Consider the following 27,218-nt stretch of genomic DNA (forward strand, 5'->3'; position numbering starts at 1 on the left):
TTCCTTGTGCAATTACAGCTATCAGTGTCTTTTCTTTTGGCAGTCGTGGATGAGAGTATATAGCCTTCCAACTGTGTGCTGCTGGGCCTCTACATAGGTACATCCAGACATACCTTTTTATTTTTAGAAGCCCACCCCAGCCTGTGCTGTGCCGCACATTATTTCTCTGCTAAAGTCACATTCCACTTGCTGCTTCTACCCAGATGAACAGGTCAGAAGACAATGCCTTTAATACATTCCTCAAACTATAGTTTCAGAATTATGGCTTAAGGGTCTCCAATTCCGGCCCCAAACGTAGCTGGTATTTAAAACAGGTGTGGATAACCTTTGCCCATCCTCCAACTGTTCTTGTACTCCTGCCCAGCAGGGCAGTAATCAGAGATGATGGGAGTTGTAGTTCAATAACTGCTGAATGGACGCGGGTGGCACTGTGGTCTAAACCACAGAGCCTAGGGCTTGCCGGTCAGAAGGTCGGCGGTTCAAATCCCTGCAATGGGGTGAGCTCCTGTTGCTTGGTCCCTGCTCCTGCCAACCTAGCAGTTTGAAAGCACGTCAAAGTGCAAGTAGATAAATAGGTACCACTCCGGTGGAAAGGTAAATGGCGTTTCCATGGTTCACCAGAAGCGGCTTAGTCATGCTGGCCACATGACCCGGAAGCTGTACGCCGGCTCCCTTGGCCAATAAAGCAAGATGAGCGCCACAACCCCAGAGTCGTCCACGACTGGACCTGGTGGTCAGGGGTCCCTTTACCCTTTACCTTACTGCTGAATGACCACCCCCACTGTAAAGGGGGCAAGTAAAGTTGGACTTGTGTGCCTTTGCCAAGAGCATGCAGTCTGACCTTTTAGGAGAACGGGGCTGCTCTTGCCAGAACTTGTGGAAAGATCTGCGGCTTGTTAAAAGGGGCCACCTGTTCAGAGGCAATGATGCTTAGATGTCAAGCCTTTTAAGGAAGCACAGGCACTCCGATCATTCGGGGAAGGTCCCTTCCAGAGAAGCAAATAATCCAGGTTAAACTTCTTTCCCCTCCATTCATAACAGTAGCGAGGATCTGCAGTTTCTGGTGAATTGCAAAGGGCCCTCATATTCAGAGAATGCATCATTGAGAGAAGGAATTTCTGCTCCTCTTGCCTGCTGCTACTGCAACCTGCCAAGTGGGTTCGCATGTTTCATCTGGGAGAGAGAATTGCAACATGCAAGGGAGCTGCTGGGACTAAAACATGACATATCAAGAGCGCCAGCTCTGCAGAGAACAGCTCACATAAGTGTTTCCTTTCCCCTTTTTGACATATTTGAACTTCAAGAGGTGTGTGTGCCTGAAATGGCCCCAAGATCTCCTTTGAGTAGTCTAATGGTCACACCATTTGCCTCTCTTCCCCTGGCTTCCACTCCTTCCTCCCTCCCTCCCCCCCCCTCTCTCTCTCTCACACACACACACACACACAAGGTTGTTGGGCTTACACTTTTTCAGTTTCCTTCATAAAATTTGGGTGGTTCAGAAATGGGGCGGGGGGGGGTGTTATTGGAGAAAACCCAGGTTCAAATAATCTATCTGCCCCACCTCATAAGGTTGTTGTGAGAATAGTTTTTTAAAAGCACGCCTGCCAGTTCTGTAGCATCTTGGAAGGTGGGCTACAGAAATGCAATTCGCTGCAGGTTCCGCACAAAATGCTTCTTAAAGCATACAATGTGAGGAGAGGCTGGATGGCTGGCTCAAAGCCTACGCAACAGGGCTTGAAGGTCCCCACTACTTCTTCCCTTTGCGCAGAAATTTCCAACCCATAAAAGACAGTAGAAGCAGCTTCTTAAAAGAGCCACGTAACAGCTGGGTCCTTAACCCTTTTATACAGACTGGGAAAACACACACATATAGTTCCACGTTATTCTGTTTCAAGTATATTCTGGATCTTCGCCACTCTGGGCTAGTCCACGCTCAAATGCTAAGATTACACACTTCGCTCAAGGATGCCATCCATCTTGCCAAAGGTCGGTCATTGGCTTGTCCTGTCTTCATTCTTAATTGATTTTTATTGCAAGATTATTAAGGGGGGAGACAAAAAGGAGAGGGAACACCTGTCAGCTTACATCAATTACATCTGTGATTTATATAGAGAGATTGGATATCCACTTGGGCGGCTGGGTAGAATATATCAAATGAAATTGATGTTTCTAGAAAGTACGTTCAGATGCAGCAAGGGATTTAAGGTCTTTAGACAACTTTGTAATAGGTGGTGAATATTTACCCTTCCAGGCTTGAAGTATAAATCACTCGGTGACTCTCTAAAGGCTTGCAAAATCAATTTTTGTTGTCCTGCCATCAATCCCATACAACTGGAACATAATTTAAAAGCACACGAACATCCATGAATATCAAGGATTTTGCTCATGCAAAGTTGTTACATACAACAACTTCAGAAAGTCCAGTTGCATTGGACAATCCCACATCACATGCCTTAAGCAGATATTTCCAGCATTACACTTCAAATGTCCATCCGAGTTTGACAGCACCTTCTTGTAGAGTAGTTGTGGAGGCCAGCACATCCAAAACGCTAATTTTTGCTGAATCAATCTCAAATCTAAGTATTCTGTTTATATTCCAATATATTTTCTGTTGCTCAGGTTATACAATACATTCTAACTCCCTGTTTCCATTATTTCCTAAGTTCCTGAACTTCTACTTTTCAATAATTACAGGTTTTTGTTTTTTTGTGAATATCCAATTATTCCTTCCAACTATTTGGGGGTGGTCTGCAGCCCTCAAAGCAGGCAGACCATAAACAGACATCGAGGAGTGCAATAACTGAAAATATTGCTATATCCAGCACTCATTGGTAGTATAGTATCTAGACCACAACACAGGAAACTAACAATCTCCATCTATCAGCTGATCTAATGTGCAAACTCCACAGTTCTAGATTTTTTTCCACAAGAAAGACTGCCTCTCCATCCTCAAATCCAGGTTGCCGCATGAAGTTAATTAATTTAGCACGTGGATCAAACTGAAGGCGGTTCTTTCTTTTTTACATTTCTAGACCCCAGGGCCTCACCCCAAAAGTGGGTGTTAAGTAAGTTGTCTCTAGAATTAGCCATGCTGGGGTTCTTGTATTTAAAAAAAAGGCTTGTCACTCATTCATACAGGTTGACAGATACGCCTTGCGGCACAAAGGCTTATGTTGCTTTCAAACAGGAGCGTCCCTCAAACGCAGCAACGAAGAACATGGCAGGCGTGACAGCAGCATCTCTTTCTTCGCCCTGCCAAAGACTCTTCCTTCCCCTGGGTCTTACCCTCAGAGATTCAGCCCCATGTTACACCGGGAGGTGGGATAAGGCCGGCAGCAGTCATACGCCGCTCACTTGTCAAGAAGTTGAACGTTGCACAGGCATTGGGCTGCGAAAGCAATGAGACGAAAAAAGAATCAGAATTGTAGACCTGGGAAGGGACCGTGAGGGTCATCCAATCTGCTGCAATGCAGGAATCTTCTGTCCAGTGTGGGGCTCAGACCCACGACCCTGCAATTAGTCTCATGCTCTACTGACTGAGCTAGAAGAAGTTTGGGTTGGGGAAGGCATGGATCAAGGCAGAGTGCAAATCTAACGATAAGAGTGCATCTCAGCAAAAACAGCCAGTATGAACAGAGGGAAATCTTAGGGAAATCAGCCCTGAGTTCTCACTGGAAGGACAGATCGTGAAGCTGAGGCTCCAATACTTTGGCCACCTCATGAGAAGAGAAGACTCCCTGGAAAAGACCCTGATGTTGGGAAAGATGGAGGGCACAAGGAGAAGGGGACGACAGAGGACGAGATGGTTGGACAGTGTTCTCGAAGCTACCAACATGAGTTTGACCAAACTGCAGGAGGCAGTGGAAGACAGGAGTGCCTGGCGTGCTCTGGTCCATGGGGTCACGAAGAGTCGGACACGACTAAACGACTAAACAACAACAATGAACAGAGTGTATCTCACTGCAGCAAACGGCTCATGTTACCAGTGTAGTGATCAATACCTAGAAGTTCCTACTCTTTAAGGGATGAAAAATACCCACACCAATATACCAGAGGCCTCGCAGCCAGAAACCTGGTGTTGGAAAGAATAGCCAAGGAGCTCTGGAGCTAAGATTTGCCCCAAATAAAGTACATCTCCATACAATTTCAGTGTGGCGTAGTGGTTAAGAGCAGTGGACTCGTAATCTGGTGAACCGGGTTCGCTTCCCCGCTCCTCCACATGCAGCTGCTGGGTGACCTTGGGCCAGTCACACTTCTCTGAAGTCTCTCAGCCTCTCAGAGTGTTTGTTGTGGGGGAGGAAGGGAAAGGAGAATGTTAGCCGCTTTGAGACCCCTTAGGGTAGTGATAAAGCGGGATATCGAATCCAAACTCCTCCTCTTCTTCTTCTTTAAGTTGTTGGCAGATATTGCCAACATTTCTTTGCCAGCAGGAATGGGAGCATTAGGCCCAAATCTGATTCCTAAGCCTATGACACCATGCTGCTAGCATGTCCCGTCCAGCTCCAGATTCTAAATGCTGAGGCTTCAAATACAGAGGTGAGAGATCCAAAGGAAGCAAGCACTAGAACTGAGGGAGAAGATTGTCTCCTTTGCTTCTCGTCCCCATTTTGGGCCTCTTACCGTATCTTGTACCTCCACAGCAATCCCACACTGACGCATTAACTTCAGGACAGTGGGATCCAGCCGCTCCACCTTGCTTCCCGTCCCCAGGACCAGGATTTCTAAGACAGCCAACAGATGAAACCACAGAAAGCGATTAGAATGGACACCAGTTCAACCTTCCTCCTGAGCATTCAATGGTATGGGGTGCGAGAGGCAAGGATGATCAGTTTGTGACTGGCATGCCAGCCGCTTCATTTGGCTCTGGTCAGCTGCTAGGAATCCTATTTGCAGCCTCAATTCCATTTCCCCTTTTTTAAAAAACCATTTCCCTGAAATAATTTAATGCAGTGTTTTCCCCCCTAGTAATAAAAGCCAACTCCAAACACTTTAAAAAATAACAAGTCAAAGTAGCAAGATGCTCTCAGTTTCTTAGAGAGGGGTGGGAAATTCCGTTTGCCACTCTTGTTTAATTTCATCATTTAATAAAAACACAATGGGGTTTTCCCCCCCAGTGAAGTTGTCCCATTATCACAGCAAAGGAAGAATGGATACAAAAACTTACGAAATATGCAGAAATGGGGAAACTTACTGGAAGAATAAGAAATCAAGATAACAAACTTCTTTTTATAAAAGAATGGAAATGGTTTGTTGAATATTTACAGATAAACTGTATACAGATAAAAACACTAGCAGGATTATTGTTATATAAAGGTAAAGGGACCCCTGACCATTAGGTCCAGTCACGAACAACTCTGGGGTTCATCTTGCTTTATTGACCAAGGGAGCCGGCGTACAGCTTTCGGGTCATGTGGTCAGCATGACTAAACCGCTTCTGGCGAACCAGAGCAGCGCACAAAAACGTATATGTGTGTGTGTGTGTGTGTGTAATATATATGATAAATAAATGAGCAAGTTAAGTTAATTTGGATATGTAGAAGGTAATAAAAATAAATTTAAGGAACCGCAGAAAGAGGTGAAAGGAAGTCAAGTTTTAAAATGTCAAAATGAATGTAAAATCAGTGAAATGTATATCTCTGAAAAGTATAAATGAAATTTAAAAAAGAAGTCCCATTAGTGCAAGGACTTCCATCTGTGCAATGAAACTTCATTTTCTTGCACAACTGAACTTCCTCTCCCTGCAGGAGTCCCACCATCTCCCCTGGGGCTTCCCAGGGGTCTACTGCTCAAGGCAAGTCAGGCGGATTGTGTACATCACCTGGGAACCCAAGGCAAGCTGCTCTTCAGAGGAAGAGCAGGTGGCAAGCTTGAAGCACGTTTTGGGGCAATATCCAGCTGTAAAACTGGATGGTTACAACCAGGTTGCTCACAAACCGTCTTCCCTGCTTTTTGCTTCCTTCCCGTCCCTACAAGAGCACAGTAAGTGTGGGTTGGCTGACCTATGGCCGTCTAGATATTGCTGGACCAGAAGAACTCGCCACCAGCTCCAGCCAGCATAGCTAAAAGTCGGGGATGATCAGATATAAAATCCAACAATTGGCAGGCCAGAGGTTCCCCATGTAAGGGAAATTAGAGCACTTGTACCTATTCGAGGCTCCAGCAGGCGGAACAGGACGAGGCTCTCAGCTGTGATGTCCTTATGTGTACCAACCTGGAAAGGACAGGTGGAAAAAGGAAGTCCTGTAATTACTTTATAAGAGAAAAAATACGCTACACAGCTCAGAATATGGTTGTGAGATCAATGATCTATGGTTCCAATATCGTCAAATAATGGAATTTTTTAAACAGGACAGGAAAGTCGGCTTCCAGGTGGAAAAATCAAAATTAGAAACCGAATTGTTAGAACCCAATACTAAGAATTTATCCAGAATGTACAACTTGTTGTTGAAATGGAACACACAGGATGAAACAGTTAAATCGGCTATGATTAAGTGGGCTCAGGATGTTGGACATAACATTATGTCAGCTGACTGGGAATGGTTATGGAACACCGGTATAAAATTTACGGCATGTAATGCCTTAAAGGAAAACATTATGAAAATGGTATACAGGTGGTACATGACCCCAGTCAAGCTGGCAAAAATCTATCATTTGCCCGATAACAAATGTTGGAAGTGTAAAGAGACTGAAGGTACTTTTTATCACCTTTGGTGGACATGCCCGAAGATTAAGGCCTTCTGGGAAATGATCTATAATGAAATGAAAAAGGTGCTTAAATGTACCTTTTCTAAAAAGCCAGAGGCCTTCCTCTTGGGCATTGTCGGCCAATTGGTGACAAAGAAAGATAGAGCTTTTTTCATGTATGCCACAACAGCAGCAAGAATACTCATTGCAAAGTATTGGAAGACACAGGACCTACCCACTTTGGAAGAATGGCAGATGAAAGTGATGGACTACATGACATTGGCCGAGATGACAGGCAGAATCCGTGACCAACGAAAAGAGACGGTAGAAGAAGAATGGAGAAAATTTAAAAGCTATCTTAAGGACTACTATAAACTTAATGAATGTTAAAATGTCGTAGTTTCCAGAAACAAAGGGGTACAGGGACATAAGGTCAGAGTGTAAGAGAGGACTAAGATGATAGAGATTGGAAAGTAATAACTGGGAGTTGCTAGTTGAATTATGGACATTGGGATGCAGAGAGGGGGGGTATGGGGAAGTCCTAGAAAGGAGGTTTATGAAAATATGTTTGAAACTATACGTGTATGTTTGTCATTTTTAATGTTTGTCTGTTTTTCTCAAAAATGTTGTAAAACCAATAAAAATTTTATAAAAAAAAAAAAAAAAGAGATCAATGATCTAACAAAGGATCTCAGGACTTGGAAAGATGTCTTCCAGGGTTGACAGTCCTGTCTGCAGATAAGGGAATCTCCTTCCTAGCACCACGGTCCGCATTTCCAAGCATCGGGGTGGATGTTGAGGAGTCGAAAGGCCCTGCCCCAAACTCACGTTCCACTGCAGGATGGCTCGTGGCAAGACTGCGCAAGGCCCCACCACCTTGTTCCCGCTGATGCTGAAGCCTCGTTCACTGTAGCCTTCTATGTACATGATGTCTTGGGATTCCTTCTCCAGGTGCTGGATCGTGGTCTTCTGGTAGAGCTCATCATCTGAAGGTGTCAGGCGGTGGCCTCGCTGGGGTGGCCTGGCGGTGGAGGTAGGGAGAAGAAGACACTTGAGACTGTATCTAAATCACAGTGTGCTCAGGATCACTGCTGGGAGGCGAGAGCTCAGAGGGTCCACCTCCTTCTGTGTGATATAAGGGTTAAAGTCTACCCCTGATAGAGCGCTCTCTCTCTCATATCTCACTTTCTCATTTTCTTTCTTTTTTGTTTCCGGTTTTCCTCTTTATTTTTATTTAGATTAGTTTCGTTTTCATAACGTGCTGGAAAGTTTCAATAAAATTATATGTTTCTGAGCACAATTCAAAGTGTTGGCATTGACTTTTAAAGCCTTAAAAGGCCTCAGCCCTGTTGTAAGTGCATCTCCACCCCCATTGCTCAACCTGGACACTGAGGTCCAGCTCCGAGGGTCTTCTGACAGTTCCCTCACTGCGAGAAGTGAGGTTACAGGGAACCAGACAGAGGGCCTTCTTGACAATGGCGCCTTCAATGTGGAACGCCCTCCCGTCAGATGTCAAGGAGATAAAGAACAACACAACTTTTAGAAGACACTTGAAGGCAGCCCTGTATCGGGAAGATTTAAATGTTTGACGTTTTATTATGTTTTTATATACATTGGAAGCCACCCAGAGTGGCTGGGGCTAACCAGTCAGATGGGTGGGGTACAAATAAATTAATAATAATAATAATAATAATAATAATAATAATAATAATAATAATAATAATAATAAATGTTCTGGGTCCCTCTCCGCTTTTTTATTTACTTGAAAAGCATATACCCCACCTTTCTTCACCAAAGGAACTCAAGAAGGCTTACAAAATACAAGATCATAACAATACAGAAGTCATCCCATTTCAAAAGCTTGGTTAAAAGCAGCTGCTTTGCAGAAATATTCCTATTCTTGCTCTTGGCTTCCAAGCATAGCACTCAGGATATCAGTATGCTTGAGCTGGCCGCAGCAACTCAGTGGTTTCAGAAATTAATTGTGCAGAATAAAAATATACTCTACGTGTACTTAAGAGTACTTCTTTATTGTTGTTGTTGTTGTTGTTAAACATAAGCTAAAGCAAGCTCAGGCAACCTAGTGCCTTCCAAATGTCCAGCACCCTACAGCACTGCCCATCTGCTGTGCTCGCAGGGGCTGATGGGAGTTGTAGTCCAAAACATCTGGAAGAGGTAGGATGAATATAAAATGGAAGAATGGTTCGAAGAGGTGTGGGATATAGCTATTAATGATAAATCAATGTGTGCTATCAAGGTAAGATGGGGAATAGAGAGGAGAAATTATTTTGAGATATGGAATGTATTTATAGTATTTGTACTGTTAAAAAGGAAAGGGGTCAAACCATCACAGGAGGTGTTGAAATTTTGGGAGGTTGGATGGAGTGGTGTGGGGTGCACACTTTTATATATTATAATTAGTTTAAAATATATTTTAAAAAAATAAAATATATGGAAGGCACCAGGGTGTTGTAAGCTGACATCGTGCAGGACGGGCAAGTGGCGACTCCAAGTCCCATCAGCCCCGACCTGCACTGCCAATGGTCAGAGATGGCGAGGGCTACGTCCCTATGGCACCTGGAGGGCAAAAAAAGTTAGGCACCCCGCTTCAAGGCTCAGTCACTAACATAAAACATTAAGAAGCAGGGCTTGCTTCCTTGCTCGGTTTTTTCTTACTGGCAGAAAAGCTTCACGCCAGGCGGAAATTCAGCAGCGTTAGTTCCTCCCCGCCCCCCGCCCGGAGATGCTGTGAAGGGGTAGGCTTGACCAGTTGGGTTTCTGCCTGGCACGAAACCCAAGTCATGGGAATCCTTGACGGCGAAGGAGGCGGGCGGCCCCGAGCCATAGGGCACTGTCAGTTTCCTCCGCGGGGTGTAGATCCCGCTTACCTGCTGAGATAAATGGGCCTTGCCGCAGCAGCGAGCCTCCAGCCCAGGGCTGGCCCGAGCAGCCTGAGCGGAGCCATTCGTGGAGGAGGAAGCGGCGCAAAACGCGGCGCCCTTTGCAAAGCAAGAAATCGCGCGCCTGACCCGGAGCGGCGCCAGCGGAACTTGCAGGCGGAGCCAGAAGAGGAGGAGCCGGAGGTTGCCTGGTGGGGGGAGAAAGAGAGCGCGCGCAGCCGGTGATATAAAACTGCACCGAGAAAAATCACCACTAGATGGTGACAAGTGCATGACAGGCTCACATTTTTTTTCCTTTCCACATGGGAGGCTCAATGAACAGGAGGCATCCTGCAACCTCTGTTGGGCAAAAGATTCCGGGATTGCAGCGGGTTGGACTAGATGACCCGCGGTACCCCTTCCGACTCTACGATTCTATGATGCCGCAGTCTTTGCGAGCGAGTTGATAGTCACTTTATTAGACGGAAAGCACACTCCTATGCCGATGTAAGGCCCATGGGGTTTACTCTGAGTAAGGGGTTTCGGCTTTACCATACATAAAATTTGTCTTCGTTTTTTATTTTATTTTAGTTGTGATGCTTTAGTTGAGATTCCTGCACTGTAGAGGGTTGGGCTGGATGGCCCTTGTGGCATGGCTGTCAACTTTTCCCTTTTCTTGCGAGGAATCCTATTCGGAATAAGGGAATTTCCTTTAAAAAAGGAAAAGTTGACAGCTATGCCTTGCAGTTCCTTCCATCTCCGTGATTCTGTTATTTAGTCTTTGAGGATTCAAGTCTGCATTACAAGCCAAAGCATGACACTTCTAAGAAAAACCAGCTTTCTGTTTCCTCCCTATAAAATAGAGAAGACCCAGGGACCTTCTATTGCTGGGCTCCAACTCCTGTCACTCATGACCATGCTGACAGGCGGCTGGTTTTATTTTGCACTATTTAAAACCAATTGTATGCCGCCTTCCGTTCCAAGTAACGCCCGAGGCGCTTCACAAATCAATGAAGCAACCCCCCCCCCCCCGACAAACAGCTGGTTTGCCAGGAACCTTCAAATCAACTGCAGGAACGGGCGCTAAGCAGAATCATTCCCCCTTCACATATGAAGGGAGAGGAAACACTTTCGGGAGCTCTGGGGGTGCATCTAAACTCAGCACTAAAAAGGAAGTGGAGAAGTCTCTCTCCTTTCCTTTTAAGCCCCATTTTGCTGCGATCTTAAGAGATGGAGACTTTCCCAAGGCTTGGGTGAGTTTCCCCGCTTTAAGATTGCAGCAAGATACAGCATAACGAGGGAGGTGGGGATTTTAAACCCAGTCTTGCTGTGGTCTTTAAAGACTTCCAAATGCGTATTTTGGAATAATATATATGAAGAACTTAAAAAAATTATTCAAATTTACATTTAAAAAATGTAAATAAATAGAAATATTTCTATTAAGTATATTGCCAAAAGAAATAGGGAAATCGAAAAGAACATTGTTCACGTATGGGATAACAGCGGCCAGAATCTTAGTAGCAAGAAATGGGAAAAATACAGCAATACCTAACACGGCGGATTGGCAAATCCTAATGGTAGAATACCTGCAGCCAGCAAAGACGACAGGAAGGATAAGAGGCCAAACAAAATAAATAGTCTATAAGGATTGGATAATTTTTAAAGAATACTTTAAAAAAATACGATATAAAAGGAAACTTCTTGGCAGAATTAGACTGAACCTTGCATTGTATAAATATAAGTTTGTAGGGAAGTTAACAGAAACTATATAAGAAATATGTAACTGTGCGGTATAAGATAATCAACAGATAAAGTACAGCGAGACTAATTGGAAGTCATTTTTAATTTCTTGTTTTATAATCGTTCACATCATTGGGAGTACAAATGACGTTAGTTATAAGAATTGTGCTGTTTCATATATTGCTATTGTCTGTTTGTCAATTTATAGTTTATTTGTTTGTATGTCTGTTGGTCTGTTTGTTTGCTTTCCTGGCATAAATGTATCTATTTTAAAACAATAAAGATATATCACATTTAAAAAAAGACTTCCAAATACTCAAAAAAGTCTTTGGGAGTCTTTCCCCACCTCCACTTTAGAATCAAAGCGGGACTAGCTTAAAAAGGGACAGGGAGCCTTCTCCCCCTCTTCCCTTATAAGCCTGATTTCCCTCCGATGAGAGCAAAAGGGATGTTGGCCACCTGTCACATTTGGTCTGTGATGGAGATCCTGATCAGGAAGTGGTCCTTAAGAGTCAGAAAGCTTCCTCTTGCCTGTTCTATGTAAACCCACCTAGTCAGCCTAGCGAAGGAGAGGCAGTCTGGATGGGCATGTTTCTTATGCATCTGAGAGGACGCTGGAAGGAGTTCCTACTGCTCATGCTTCAAGAAAAAGTGGGGCCTAGTCAGTGCCAGATTTACGTATAAACTGTAGCTTAGGGCCCCACTCTCTTGGGGGGCCCCAACAAATTTAAAGGGGGGAAAAACACTGGATGTACATTTCCAAAATATAATATAAAAAACAAATAAAATAAAACCTACACACAGCAACAGTGTTTTGTGTTGTGTAGGTTCCTATGATGTAAGAAATGGGTCCCACTTGCTAGCCTGATCCCTAAAATATCACTGGTTTGCTCATTTCAAGATATAGGGTGCCTACATTCTGCATGTGCAAATGGCTTTAGATACCTATTAGGTCCATAAATTACCATATAGCTTATTTTCAACACAAAAAAGGTGACAATTTGTTGGGACATACAAAGGGCCCCATTACCTTCAGTAGCTTAGGGCCTCATCAAACCTAAATCCGGCTCTGGGCCTAGTGGAGAAATACAAATTCTACACTTTTCTAAAGGATACCAATGTAGAAGTCTACTGATAATTAGCCGAAGGAAGGTACCTGCCAAATATATTAATATATTATATTATGTTTCTGTTAAAAGCGATAGCAAATAGCTTAGTCTGACTTGCCTTTCAGATTGTGAACTTCTGGGGAGCAGGGACCCGTCTCTTTTTGTGAAACTTTCTAATATCCCCTACACTGATGATAATAGGCGTAATAATTATGAAACTCTCAGGAAGAATCAGAATCGTAGAGTTGGAAGGGACCCCGAGGGTCATCTAGTCCAACATAGGCATCTCAGTTAAAGCATCCATGACACATGGCCACCCATCCTCTGCTTATTATTCATGTTTTTATACTGTATTTTATATTGCTTTTGCAATTAAGTGTTTTAAATTTGTTGTTAGCCGCCCTGAGCCCAGTTTTTGAACCGGGAAGGACGAGGTATTATTATTATTATTATTATTATTATTAATAATAATAATAATAATAATAATAATAATAATAATAATTACAATCCTAAAAAGAGGTTCAAGTGATGTACATGACAACACATTTGTGCTATCTCAGTTGCACATTATGGAGTTACGTTGGTCACAAGAAATGTTGCGTGTTAAACACATTTTGGGTAGTGTCCAACCACATTTTCTTAATGCTAAGAAACTCAAAGAAGAGAATAAAGTTAAACTACGTAGATTTTTCTTATCATTTATTTGGGTGGAGTATGTGTTTTGTGACCAATGTAACACGCACAACCGATCTTGCTCCTAGCATAAAATTGCCAGTTCAGCAAATGAGAAAGCAGAACTATCACTACAATAAAGGGTCATTAACCTTTTGTCTGTTTTCTTGGAGAGGTCTTTATCTGAATTTTAGGGAGGTGGGATAGAGATGTTCTGAGTTATCCTGCATGTGATGCTTCTGGTTGTTTTACTCACATCTAAAATGCCATTTTGAATAACAGATCACGAAACTTTGGGAAATTATCTTTAAAATCATATTAAATTTAACGAGCTATTCAACATTGGAACCATCTACCTCCAAAGGTGGTGGACTCTCTTTCACAGAAGGTCTTTAAACAAAGGTTGGATGGCCATTCTGCTAGAGATCATTTGGCTGTGATTTTTGGGATCCCTCCCAACGCTACAATTCTATGATTCCATATATAACCTGTTAACTATATGTGAAGATGAAAAATGGCTCTCTAGGTTTGATGTTTTCATAGAATCACCTGCCACACAAGCAAACAAAACTCTGGTTATTAATTTGACAGCTTTTGGGTTATATTTGGCGGGGTGCCTTTGACTAATGGCAAGACGCACGTAGCCACACACTCACACAGAGTCTGTTCTTAGCCCTAGGGTGGCAAAAGGATGCCATTCGCTTATGGTTTGGCAAATATGATCCTGCCCATCTGCCACTGGGCAGGATGGGGAAATCTGCCAGTATCTCACCTTGTCTCCAATTAACATACAGGTGCTTGTGGAAATACCCCAATGTCCCCAAAGACCGGTGTTTTCCAGCCATTCTGGCTCAATTTTGAAGGAGGGGAGGGAAAACAGGTGCCAGAGGGTATGTTTTGAGGGGCAGGGGAAGTGCCAGGTGTCAGCAAAGGGAGGGGTGGGCGAGAAATTCAAACCCGTGAACTTGTATGTGTCCTGGAGACAAGAACAGAGCCTCTCACCAGAGCCAATTCCTCCTAAAGCCTTCCTCCTCCCACCTGAATCTAGGTCCGTTCTGACTCTGAAATCCACCTCTGTGTGATCTCTTGTTTGTGGGGAAGTTCCTAGCATCAGAAGATCAAAACAGGGATAAACAACTGAAGGTTTGAGGGCCAACTGCAATCTCTCCTTGACCCCAGGGATGCTTCCTGTTTGCCCTTTGCGTGCACACACCCACCCAGGCAGCAGCCACAATGATTTGTCAGAAATGCTGGATATTATTATTATTATTATTATTATTATTATTATTAGGTAATACTAAAACACAAACAGCTGTAAGATCCAAGTACAATTTGAAGTTCTGGTTAAAGCCGTATGCAGTAGGAAACCTGTAGCTCTCCAGAAGTTGCCGGACTATCAACTCCCATCATCCCTGACCCGGGGTCATGCTGACTGGTGCTGATGGGAGTTGGAGTCCAACACTATCTAGAGCAGGCATAGGCAAACTCGGCCCTCCAGATGTTTTGGGACTACAGTTCCCATCCTCCCTGACTACTGATTCTGTTAGCTAGGGATCATGGGAGTTGTAGTCCCAAAACATCTGGAGGGCCACAGGTCATTCCTTCTACCCACCAGTTGCTGCCCTATGCAGTCTGAGACAGGAGAGTAATGGTAAAGGCACCTACACCTATGGAGATCACTCTACTTTTCTGTGCTTTTAAAAAAACGACAGTCCAAGAAAAGACAGAAGAATCACAGGAGAGTTACAGGATGACCTGAAGTTGTTGATGTGCGGATGTCCTGTAAAAAAAAATGAGTAAATGAAAGCATAGCAGGTTCCACACTGAATGCCTAACGTAGAAAAAACCTTTCATCTGTTTCAGATTTGAACATGGCTCCTGCTATCTTTATACCCTGCACAGTTGGTTTGTAGTCATTGTTTTTGTAATTTTTGTGTTGCTGTTTTGAAATTGTTTTCTGTGCTGTTAGACCCGCTAGAACAGATATATCCAACGTGGTCCCCTCCAGGTGCTGCTGGACTCCAGTTCCCATCAGTCCCAGCATGATCCATGGTCTAAAATCATGGGAGTTGTAGTCTAACCGCATCAGAAAGAAGCCACCCTGTCGGCTAGAAGTTTTGCTTTAAACTGAAGGGCATGGTTATTAGGATACAGTGGTACCTCGGGTTACATACACTTCAGGTTACATACGCTTCAGGTTACAGACTTCGCTAACCCAGAAATAGTACCTCGGCTTAAGAAGTAGTACCTCGGGTTAAGAACTTTACCTCAGGATGAGAACAGAAATTGTGCTGCGGCAGCGCGGCAGCAGCGGGAGGCCCCATTAGCTAAAGTGGTGCTTCAGGTTAAGAACAGTTTCAGGTTAAGTACGGACCTCCGGAACGAATTAAGTACTTAACCCGAGGTACCACTGTACTTAGAAATAAATAATGAAATAAGGGCCTCAAAAGGGAGGAGCCCAGTTAAAAAAAAGGAAGGCACAACATGAAACACTAATTTGGCAACATACAGTTTTAGTACCCCCACACAGTCGCAATTGTAGTATCAGCTGAAGCAACTTTGTGAACTGCCCTCAAACCCTATCATTATTATGTTGTTGTTTGTTTTGTTTTGTTTTAAGACATCTATATGCCTCATGAGAAGAGAAGACTCCCTGGAAAAGACCCTGATGTTGGGAAAGATTGAGGGCACAAGGAGAAGGGGACGGCAGCGGACAAGATGGTTGGACAGTGCTCTCGAAGCTACCAGCCTGAGTTTGACCAGTGGAAGACAGGAGTGCCTGGCGGGCTCTGGTCCATGGAGTCACAAAGAGTCGGACACGACTAAATGACACTTAATAATTTGCCTCTCTAAGTGGTGTACATAAAAGTGGGCATTCAAGGTGTTCAGGCATCAAGACCTGAAAGGCAATCAGCTGGGAAGAACACAAGCAAGAATAATCTTTCCCAGTGGGATTTTTTGCACAGGGAGAACAGCTCAAGTGATAACATGGTATCACTTGATGTTGATGATGAGGACACACATCTCCCAGGTTTGCTGTTTAATCCCTCTTGCAGGCTTTAAAAAAAAACCCAACAACAAATCTCTGACCGGGTGGGGAGGCAGCCTGCACACCTGCATGTTGAGTCAGAGCCACAGGTGAAACCCAATCCCAATAAGCTGCTTGGAGAGGGTCTTGGGTTCCCTCCTTCTCTACATTAATAGGGTGGGAAGGACGCGCAGGCCTTCTGTTCCCCACTTGGCATCGTTTGAAGCCATCTGGGCTCATCTGGACGCTGAAGTCACTTTGGCGCCTCTCGTCTCCGCCTCTTCTCCCCCCCCCCCCACATACAGGCTTTGTTGCTGAACCGCCCCACCTACAACCAGGAGCTGCAATTAAGCAGAGCTCCCACCCCACCCCTCCGCTAATTTATTTGGGGTCTGCTGTATTGTATTCAGGATGGAGGTGTGTTTGTGAGAGCGGTGAGCTCTGTTTTGTTGTGCCTGCTCTGATTCCCTGCAGCTGTGATGTCTGAAACCCAGGGATGTGGAATAAGGAAACCGTTGTGTGGAATCAGGATCCTATGGCAACCCAAACAGCAACGGGATAATAACTGGGCGGCAGTGGGAGGGGGGGACGACACACCACTAGGAGCTTGGTCACAAACTGAGGCAACCACAGCCCAATAAGCTAACACCATCTTGAAGAAAGCAGCCGAGCCTGATATCCAGGCCAGACCAGCCCTTGAACTTGAATTTGCCATTTGACTTTACACACTGAGTAATCAGTCACAGGCCGCCATGCATTTAAAGCACATGGCTTTCCGCAAAGAACCCTGGGAAATGTAGTTTGTTAAGGGTGCTGGGAACCATAGCTCTGTAAGGAGTGAACTACCATTCCCAGGAACAGACACTGCTCAGTGGGATGTACTTCCTGGGGTGTGGATAGGACTGTGTCTTAAATACGGCTTTTAAATACAGTGGTACCTCGTGTTACAGACGCTTCAGGTTACAGACTCCGCTAACCCAGAAATAGTACCTCGGGTTAAGAACTTTGCTTCGGGATGAGAACAGAAATCGTGCGGTGGCGGCAGCAGCGGGAGGCCCCATTAGCTAAAGTGGTGCTTCAGGTTAAGAACAGTTTCAGGTTAAGAACGGACCTCTGGAACGAATTAAGTTCTTAACCCGAGGTACCACTGTACATTTATTACCATTTTCTCTGGCTCCAGCTTACTCCCACTGCATGGCAAAGTGACTAACACTGCGTATGCCTCCAGAGAAGCGAGTCCTGCTGAGTTCAATAGGGCTTACTCCCATCCAGGGGGAAATAACATTGCAACCTGACAGACTGAGGCATAATCCTCTGGCACCAACTGTCTGGGGTTTGCACCAAAGCACGACAGGCCTTACGATTACTATTTTCAATTCTTATTACAATTTATACGGTGCCTTTCATTATTCTCCCGCTCTATTTTATATTCACAACAACCCTGTGTGGTAGGTTAGGCTGAGAAAGGGGCCCAACCTAGCCCCACCCATTGACCTTCCTGGCGGAGTGTGGATTTGAACCCAGGCCCTAGTCTTGACAACCACCACACAACCACAAGCAGCTGGTTTGGGGCCTGTTGAAAAGCTAGCAAATGGTTTGCGATTCCAGTTATTATTTCGGGGAGGGGGCGGGGCGCGGCGCGGCGCTTCTTGGATTGGTTTGCATCAGAAGAATTTGGGCACAAGACACTTTTGACACAGGTAGGTATGCAGGCAGTGCCAGACGTCTTGGGGACGGAGTGTGTTTGCGCTCGCGCGTCTGAGTGTCTGTCCTACTCTGGAGTAGGGTGAGCACTGGAAATGGGTGAGAGAAACCAGTAGCACTTGAGGCGGAGCAAGCAGCAGGCCCGGCCCGGGAGGGATTTAGCCAGAGCAGAGCAAGACCAAAAGCGAAAGTGGCTCGACGGTTGCGAGAGCAAAGGAGAAGTTCGTTTGGAGGAGGCGAGTGTGTCTTTGTATGTGTGTACGCGCGCGCGCGCGGGAGGGGGGGGATTCCAGGCTTTCCCGAGCCCTGATTGGCTGCGGCGGCCTTCCCAGGAGAGGAAGGAAGGGGGCAATTCGCTGGTCCTCTCTGCATAAAGTAGCCTCCGCGAGGAGCAGCGCAGAAAGGGCCGGGGCAAACAGGCTGGCACGCTTTTCAGAGCTGTGCCCACGCAGCCTGGCCGGGCCGTGCCTCGACTTGCCCATTAGGCGGGCGGGCAGGCAGGTTCCCTTCCGACGTGCCTGGCTCTTGTGCCGTGGTCTGGATCCGCGGCACGCAAAGCTGAGCGAGGGCACTTGGTCGCCCCGCTTCCACAGACTGGCAGGTGAGAGGTGGGTGATGCGCGCCTGGGTGGGAGAGAGGGGGCATCAGGAGGGCTGGCACCTCACACCTGTTTCTGCACAGGTATATATATATATAGGGGGAGAGAGAGGTTAAACTCCACTGGAGTGTCTCCACACATTATTCTTACCCGGATGAACTCAAAAGACTTGCACATTCATCACAACGTTTTAATGGTCAGGCCAGAAATACACAGGTAACAGGATGGTGTGGCTGATGGGGGCAGGGGTGGGGTGCGAGTGGAGGAAAGTAATTGCCTTGAACCCCACAGACAGGGTGTGGCCTGTGCTAAGGAAGCAGTGTGCACAGTGAGGCCAAAGAACTAGGAAGAGAGCAGGATCCAAGCGGAAGCAGAGGCGAAACTAGGCTATACTTCATCCGAGCCAAAGACCCAGTTTGCTGCCACCACCATTCCCGCCCCCCGCACTGGGTATACTGTGCTTTTAAGAAATGCAACAGGCAGAAATGCAACAGGTAGATCCTTTACCTTGTCACTGCCTCTGGTTTCATCAAGCCAGGTGTCCTCAACTGGTGGCATTGGCAAATTGGCAAAAGGAATTGGGTGTGGTGGCTAGGAAGCAAGGGGCAGTTTCCTCCCAAGAACCTTGCATTTCTCAATGCCGCAAAATACTCCCCTCCCTAACCCAAACTAGTGCCAAGAGTGGGAGAGCAGGGATCCACAACCCTGCTTGGAACAGAGAGATCCCAATTTTGCCAGAAGCTTGCTGAGTGGTCTCAGGCAGGCCACCACCTTCTGCAACCCCCCCCCCCAAACATCCATCTGTAAAAACTGGGGAATAGTGGCAGTGGGTTTGAGGAAAAGATGACTGGAAGAAGGAAATGTTACTACAACTCCTAAGGTGTGTTTTATTCCCCCGTGGCGCAAGATGTTACAAGGTATCTAAATTAACAGGAAATATTCTGGGCCAAGTCTGAGTTTCTGCAAGAATTGAAGGTATCCCCCCCTCCAAAAAAGTCCTCTTTGTTCCATACTTTTCAGAGTTGAAGGCCAAACAATATGTTGAGAGACGAATGATCAGGTTTTCTATATTTCTTTCTCGGCATTCTTTGAGGGTTGGTGAGGAGCTGAACCAGGACTGTAGGGAAAGGGAGGTTTGCCCTTTCATAAGGATCATAATTTTAGGGGTGGGAAGGGGTGCTCCCTGGAGAAGATTAAGCCCAACTGCCTGCACAGCACAGGAATCTTGAAATTACGCCGAAGCATAGAATAAAAGAAGGGTCCCCCTTTCATACCTCAGGCTTAAAGTGGATTGTGAACCTCTTGTGCCTCCTTTAGTTTCCCCCTTTAGTTCCATGTGGCCTTCTCCTCCAAGTATTGCGGTTCCACTCTTTCTCCTCCCGGATTAACAAATCCGGTGCTTCTCTGTGATGTTGATGCAGCTCTGCTTTTAGGATTTTCAGAGCATAGGGAATCTCTGGAGGAGAAAGAAGTGGGACAGCAGTAGCTGAAGGAAAACGCCTGGACTGGCACTAAAAATCCCCCTCTCTGCTGTTTTCAGGTGTAAGTCGCTTCCCCTCGAAGCTGCTGTTTGCACCCCATTTAGGTAAACTTTCCAGTCCTTTTTTTTTTTTTTAATGCATTGAGGTCCTGGAGCTTTTCAACACCTGCATAGCAGGCAGAAATCAACAGGTGAAACTTCCCCCGCCCTGGAGTTTCCATGCCAAGAAAAGCTGTTACTGCTTCTTTGTTGTTTTTTTTAATAGCTTCGCTGTTTGAAGTTGTTGCTTATTTACTTACTTCCTGCCTTTCTTCCACTGTGGAACCCAAGGCAGCATTGCATGTGGTTCCCACATGCTCTCTCATTCAGTCACTGACCAGACTTGGACCTGCCTTTCGTACCTTTGGACCATACTATGGGCATGCAGTGGCTAATGGCGCAGATCTTTTCAGCCATGACCCGCTGAAACTAATGAGCATGACTAAGTTAGCTCTGTTAATTTCAATGTGTCTGCTCAGAGTTGAAGACCACCCTTTGTTGCCTAGTCGTTTGGACTGCTTTGCTTCCTGGGAAAGCCCCCATTGGATGAGCTGGGACCCCCACACAGAGAGATGGTTCCTCTCCCCAATTATTTTCAGCAACCCCCTTGCTAGAGAGGCTGGATTTCAAATATTGGTGAGCTGCTCCTTTTCCAAATGAGAATTTGTGGGTTCCCCCTGTTTTACTGTAATTGGATCTGTTCTGGTGTCTTCAGTGGCAGGCTGACACAAAGGAATTTAGGAGGGGAAACATGTCCAGCAGAGAGTGTGTGTGTGTGTGTGTGTGTGTGAGAGAGAGAGAGAGAGAGAGAGAGAGAGGAAGGGGAAATTCCACCTGTTAAACAATGCCTCAGTATCTGGTGGCTGTTCAGCTTACCAGAGCCCTGTAGCAAAAAGCGGCAAACCTACAGAGCAGTCAAGTCCATTGTGACCCTTGTATTTGGATCACATGCTTGGTTCTCTGAATCGGAATTCAGAGGCACAACCGAGACACTTCCGATCGAGGTGGTTTATGTTTTCAGAAGTGCGGCCAACGGTTTCGATCTGTAACAACAAAATGAGGTGACCTTGTGGGTTTTGAGGACAATGGCTGTAACACATTGGTTGTGTTTCCGCAGGTTCAAAAAGCAGTTTAGAGATCTGCTATGGATTTATTTTTTTATTTAAAAAAAGAGGAAATGGGGGGATGGGGAATCCGCGTTTGCTGTTCTGCTGACATGTGTATTTTTGTCTCTCTGGGGTTTTTTGGGGTTTTTTTGTGCACACTGGAACACACACACAACCAAAATTGACTTTTGACCTTGGGGGAGTTAAAGAGCTGTTTGGGCACTGTCTGTGATGGCTTTGGGTGCAAGTGGATGGTTCTGCAGGTGGAGCAATGGATGGAAAGATGAGGACTGGGTTCCTTTCTGTCCCTTATCAGTCCTTTGATCCATCCACTACTTACAGCCTAATCCTATGCACATTTACTTCAGGGGAAAGGGCTGAGGTGCTCTGTGGGACTCACTCCCAAATAACCCTGCACAGGATTGCAGCACCCTTTGTGTTCTTCGAGTTAGGCTGCCTCTGCGCCCAGCGGAAACCACGGCTCCAGCGCAGTAGGAAGCAGAAGGGAGGCTTGTGATGTGCGGTGTAGCACTTAAATTAGGAAGGGCGTGGTTGTGAGGCAGCCCCAAATGATAGCGTATCCCCTGAAAGCATGCAAGCACCAGCACAGCAACAGATCATGCACCAGTACAGACCTGCTGTGAGTGGGCGAGGCCTGGGTTCAAATCCCTTCACTTGGCCATGAAGTTCACTGGGCAAACCTTGGGGCCACCAACCACTTGCCTCTCAGCCTAAACTACCTCACAGGGTTGTTGTGGGGATTTGACGATGAGGGAGAGATCCTTGGAGGAAAAACGGTGGTTTATCAATGTAAAAAATATAAATCAGCAGAACAGGCTCCAGAGGTGTTAGAATCTCCTGGCGTAGAAAAGTGACAGTTGACTTACTCCAGAGACTGCCACCAGGAGATACTGTATGTAGAGCACAAAACAAACTGACTTCCTAGGGACTATGGAGGAAGGGATGGCTATTGCTCTAGTCCAAAATGGAAGAGAGAAAAGGAGGTGCTGTGAAGTTACTGTGGCCAAACTTTCCCTGAAGGTGTCAGGTCAGTTTTTGTTGAGGAACCACAAGTTGGACCTTTGGCCGGAAGAGAGTTGCCTTTCTGAGGTGGTGGAAGAGCCCGCCAACTATTTGCTGTAAGAAGCATGGCTGGCGTGCTCGGTACTTTACCAGTGGTCACATGAGAACGGCATAAACGGTGCAGGTACATTTGCCCTGACTTAAAAGACCACGGGGCTGCACTGCCTTTACACAGAAAAAAACGTGTGTGTTTATTTTCAATGGCCGCCCCATCAGCATCGATGTCCACCAGGCACCACTGCCAAGGCCAGTTGTGGTATCTGCTAAAGCCAGTTGTACAGAAGAGTCGTAGCTCAGTGGCAGAGCTTCTGCCTTGCATGCACAAGGTCCCAGGTTCAATCCCTGGTGTCTCCAGGTAGGACTGGGGTGGTTCCTTGCCTGAAACCCTGGAGAGCCACTCAGTCAGGCTTAGCCATACTTTCCTTTCGTCCGCACTTTCCAGGCATGGTCCATGCTTTAAGCCATGTATCTGAGTGCCACCCCCCTTTTTTGCTAGCTATCCCCGCAAAAACTTACTCTTTAAAGTTGAATCGGAGCAAACGGCAGAAAACCCAAATTGCTGTTGGTTCCATTTCAGCTTTAAAGAACAGGTTTCCGAGGGGAAAAGTCCAGAGCTCCTGGACAGAACGGGGCAAAAGCTAGGTGTGGAGAAGCCCTCAGTGTAGACAATAATGAGCTAGATAGATGAGGCAGATTCCATTTCCCTTTCTGTATTATTGCCAGTCCATTATCTTGCTTGCAGAATAAAGATGCTGGATTGTTTGCAGAATGGGAAAGTTGTCGTTTTGTCTGGGATTAACATCTCTTCCAGTACCTAGAGACAGGAGTGTCTTTGTGGCACAGCCTGAGTGAGGTCTGGGAAGAAGCCCTAAGGGGTAGGGAAGTCTAGGGCCCTTGACAGACGCAAGCTGGAACAGAGATGGGGGAATCTATGTGACCCTGTGGATATTGTTGTACTACACTTTCCACGTGGCGCTGTGGTCTAAACCACCTGCCTATTTATTTAGCTAGCTAGTTCCATCCATGTGCACCGTGCTTTTACAGAGGGACAACAAGAAGAGAGGTCTCTGCCCCATGCAGCTTACATTCTAAGATTCAGCACAGAGGAGGGAGCAGAGCAGGGGAAGAAGAATGCGTTCCTTTGGCCCTAGCTGGCAACGCCAACTTTGGTTTGCCCATTTACTATTTCCCCGCTGGTCCATCTGGGCTTATTTGCCTAGATCTAGAAAAAGATGGGGATTGTGGGTGATGTGGGTCTCTGTGTGCTACAACAAAGGGCAATTGGAAATGTGCATCTGTATTGCTGTTCACAAGCAACAGTTTTCTTCTTCTGTTGGGCAAGGAATACCTGCAGGGGACATTCAGCAGCAGGGAGGGCCTTCTACCCACCAACCTCTTCTCCTTCCTCTCCAGCTGGGCATGAGACTTGCAAAAAGGCCCCAGGGAGGAGAATGAGAGAAAAGTTGCTGGACAGAATTGCCAGAAGGGGTGGGGGGCAGCCTCCCTCCCTCCTGCACTGCTAACTGGGTCCAGTCTTACCAGTGGGCAGTGTAGATGCTGGGTTTGTTGTGTGGCACCCTGTAGGAGGTTATAAAATAAAATTGGAGAGAAGGCAGTTTGTTCTGCGGATTATTTTAATGGTTGGCCTTCGTGTTTTCAGCACGAACAACAGGTGTCGTCTGTCCCACCCCTCCTATGCATTGCTTCTACCCTTTGTGTGTGTGTGTGGGGGGGTATCAGGGCGGGTTGAAAAATCCACCCGACTCTAATGCAAGATGGTCCTTTCCTTCCCCTCCTTTTCCTATGATAGTCTCTCTCTCCCCCCACCCCCTTGATTCCCTCCTTCTCTAATTTTCTGCTTAGCACAATGCATGCATCTGCTCTGCAGAGGAAAGGGTTACAAGGAAGTGGAATAACAATAAAAGATTTGAAATTTGACCCTGGCAAATCTACCTCCTCTTGTTTGAGTTTTAAGCCTGGCTGCATCCCAGGGGCATAATAACAGCGGGGAGTTGTGTGGCACAACAGCCAGAAGGAAGATCAAGGGGTGGGTGGGGGTGGGAGTGGGAATACCACCTTTCCTTGTGGAGTGTGTGTGCCAGCAAGGGACTAGGAAGTGGGTGGAGGAATAGACACCTGCCAAGGTGGGGCATGGTAATAGGGAAAGTATTTAATGTATGCCAGGCAGAATTACCAGCGAAGCTGTTTGCACAAGTGATGTTGAAATTGGTTGGGGTTTTGTTTGTGATTTGCATTTTCCTCCCCTTGCAGAGTCCATTCACAACCGACTCCCTTCCACCTTCCTGCATTGCTTAGCAGCACTCACAAGCGAAGGTGCATTGTAGGCTGGCAGGTGTTCTCATTTCTCTCTCCCCCCCCCCCCTGCTAGTCTCACCTGGGCTAGGCTGATTCCTGAAAGGAAGTGCTTCTTCACACAACACATTAATTACTTTAAAGAAATTGCAGAGAGCAGATGTGGCAGCAACTGATTGGCATAGGATGGGGGGCTTTCAAATGATTTTTTTATTTCTTTCCAGAAATCTGTGGTCTACCCATGGCCATGAGCCATGTTTCCTAAATAGAGCCCCCAGGTGTTGCGGGGACAAACAGCAGCGGAGGGCTATTGCACTCAGGTACTGGCTGCGGGCTCCCTAGAGGCAGCTGGTTCACCGCTGTAGAAATGGGAGATTTAGAATAGATGGAACTTTAATCTGATCCTGCAGTGCTCTCCTTATATTATAAATGCAAATCTAGTAGTAGTAGTAGCGTCAGCAGCAGTAATAGTAGCAATAACAATAATAAAAGTAAAAATAGTAGTAATAATAATAATAATATATTGTTTATTTTATATACCAAGATCTGTTTACGGCTTAATCCAAAAATAATAATAATTCTAACCCGTCTGCATATTCTTAGTCCAAACAGAATTGCAGGATCAGTGCAGGTGACACAGGAGAAACAGCACAAAGGACAGCAAGCATTGTGCAAAACCTTCGAGCTGTTCGGCCCAATTTGTTAAACCCCCACCCACCGGAATCTCCTTAAGCAGTCTCTTCAATGAACCTAAACCTCAAGGCGGCATCCCTCTCTCGTTTATCCTCACAACAACCCTGCGAAGTAGATTAGGCTGAGAGATGGAGACTGGTCCAAGGCCACGCAGGAACCACGTGGAACCGAGGTCTCCAAAGCCCAGCATTCTTAACCAGGGCATCATTATTTGACTGAATGTGCTTAAGTTCCACTTGCAGTTAAATTAGCTTCTGTGTAAAAAGGTCAGGGTGCCCATGATTTTCCTCTGTAGACAAATACAGGAGAAAGTATAAGAACATAAGACTAACCGCACTGGATCAGCCACTCAGTGCCTCCAACAGTGGAGGTAGTAAAGTCAGGCAAATAAAGTCTGGTAAATAAGTACAGTCAGGCAGGTAGCATTTGATACCAAGTCAGGACACAACAGCAACTGGCACTAAAGAGGGGCTTCTGGAAAAACGTGTGCTGTGTTGCTGAGGAATCTGCCGAAGGACTTATTGACCCTGGCTGGGCTTTCTCTCCTTACAGGACCTGTAGCAGCTCCTCTGCGCAGAAGCCATAGCTGCTCTTGGAACTGTCTTCGCGCTCCTTGCATAAATCTCATCTCATGGGGGTTGACAGTGTGTGACCTTCTTCCCTTCAGCGATGGAGCCTGCCTCTTTGCCCAGGCCTCAGTACCACCTTGCCTTCCTTCTGCGGCCAGCCAGCTTCTTCAGTGATGATGACGACAGCGTGTTAGCGGGCAACGGAATCCCAAAAGCAGCTGTTTTTCTCTTAGCATTCCAGCTGCGCTTGGATTTCGTTCCCTGCTCTCCTGCTCTGCTCTTCTGGAGTTGGTTTGGTCTCCTCCTTAACTTGAGACATGGGAAAAGAGGCTGCGGCTTCTGGCGGTGGGGCTATAGGAAAAGGAACAAGGGGTTTTGCATGCAGAGCAAAGTTTCTGCTCTCCCTCATAATGAGAGCTAGAAATCCAAATCACAGCAAAGTTCCTTAGGGTCTTGCAGATGTCATCCGCTGTCAATTGGCTCAGCTAGCTTTTCATTTGAGCTATACCGAAGAGGAAAACGGGATGCAGATTCCATTCGCAGCCGACTCCCTAGGTGGCAACAGATGCGATTGCTGTGCAAAATGATTGTGACTGGGGGGGCGGGTTCCTTAACCGGTTAATTGTTGAGGCAACGGTGAAACTTTAATAGCCAGGTAGCAAATGAAAAACCTAAAGCAAGCTGGGCGGGGGGGGGGGGGCGGGATCCTGGGTTGTTTAGGAAAAATAGCCAGGTGCCAATCTGAGGAGTAGCTTTTAAAAAAAAGTGTCGTGTTGGTTTTTGTTTGCGCCTTTCTTCATGTGCTGCATAATCAGCTTATGGAATTATTGACAAAGAGGTGTTGTGATGACAGCTGCTATGTATGGTTTTTTGTTTTAAAAAACATATTAAACCAATGGATGGCAAATAGGTCTATTAACGGCTATTTGCTAGAACAGCTGGGAACAGAACTTCCACATGTAGGAAGCCTCTAATTGCCAGAATAAACAAGAGGGGCTGGATATACTCTGCCACGTAGGTTTCCAAAAAACATCTAACTAGGCCACTTTGGGTTGCTGCACTATCTGGATCTTGGTGTCTCCAATAGGGGCCTTTTCCAAACAGCCGGTTCATTGAGCATTCATCCTGAATCATTTTTGGGGGGAAATAGACAGCACTGGCTGCTTCATGAGCCTTCACTCTGGTTTGTTGGTTGGGGAGGTTCTATGGCATTGCACAAAAGCAAGGGTTACCCAGCGTTTTCCACGGCATTTCTCAAGTTGCTTTCCTTCTCACAAGCCCCCTATCTTCTGGAGAAAGCGGGTTTGTTATGCAGGGGCACTAAATCAGCTTCACATGCAGAATCCCATCTGGAAACTACGACGGTCTGGAAGCGTCTCGGGGGATGGGGAAGCATGTGGTTGGACTACAACTCGCATCATCCCTGACCATTGGTCATACTGGCCCGAGGCTGATGGGAATTGGAAGTCCAACAATATCTCGAGGAGTCCAGTATGGAAAGACAATTTTCAAGTTACTGGT

At 46.1% G+C, this 27,218-nt stretch overlaps 1 protein-coding gene and 1 long non-coding RNA gene across 3 annotated transcripts; one reads left to right on the plus strand and one right to left on the minus strand.

Moving 5' to 3' along the window:
* Positions 1 to 1,826: 1,826 nt before the first annotated feature.
* Positions 1,827 to 18,959, minus strand: NDUFAF3 (NADH:ubiquinone oxidoreductase complex assembly factor 3). 2 transcript variants are annotated; one of them, XM_081183688.1, is made up of 6 exons: positions 9,573 to 9,745; positions 7,513 to 7,705; positions 6,145 to 6,211; positions 4,621 to 4,721; positions 3,286 to 3,388; positions 1,827 to 2,015 (listed from the first exon to the last, which is right to left on the minus strand). In XM_081183688.1, exons 1-5 carry the CDS (start codon positions 9,647 to 9,649, stop codon positions 3,296 to 3,298), a joined length of 531 nt encoding a protein of 176 aa, XP_081039814.1. In that variant the 5' UTR covers positions 9,650 to 9,745; the 3' UTR covers positions 1,827 to 2,015; positions 3,286 to 3,295. The 2 variants fall into 2 exon arrangements, with proteins under 2 accessions (XP_081039814.1, XP_081039815.1); XM_081183689.1 differs by lacking the exon at positions 9,573 to 9,745 and adding an exon at positions 18,922 to 18,959 and having other exon boundaries at positions 1,827 to 3,388.
* Positions 18,186 to 26,604, plus strand: LOC308581364. The gene is made up of 2 exons (XR_014005011.1): positions 18,186 to 18,417; positions 25,681 to 26,604. It is a non-coding gene; the product is annotated as an uncharacterized lncRNA (long non-coding RNA).
* Positions 26,605 to 27,218: the final 614 nt, after the last annotated feature.

This window comes from Podarcis bocagei, assembly GCF_964188305.1.
Source record: "Podarcis bocagei genome assembly, chromosome: 2".
NCBI lineage: Eukaryota > Metazoa > Chordata > Lepidosauria > Squamata > Lacertidae > Podarcis > Podarcis bocagei.

Bases quoted from the DNA above. Each gene is read 5' to 3' on its own strand.
- NDUFAF3 (XM_081183688.1), bottom strand. From the start codon at position 9,649: ATGGCTCCGCTCAGGCTGCTCGGGCCAGCCCTGGGCTGGAGGCTCGCT. The intron at 4,722-6,144 runs GTACAAGTGCTC...TGGCTGTCTTAG, and splicing joins CCTGCTGGAGCCTCGAATAG to AAATCCTGGTCCTGGGGACG. The intron at 3,389-4,620 runs GTAAGAGGCCCA...TTGCTTTCGCAG, and splicing joins CTGTGGAGGTACAAGATACG to CCCAATGCCTGTGCAACGTT.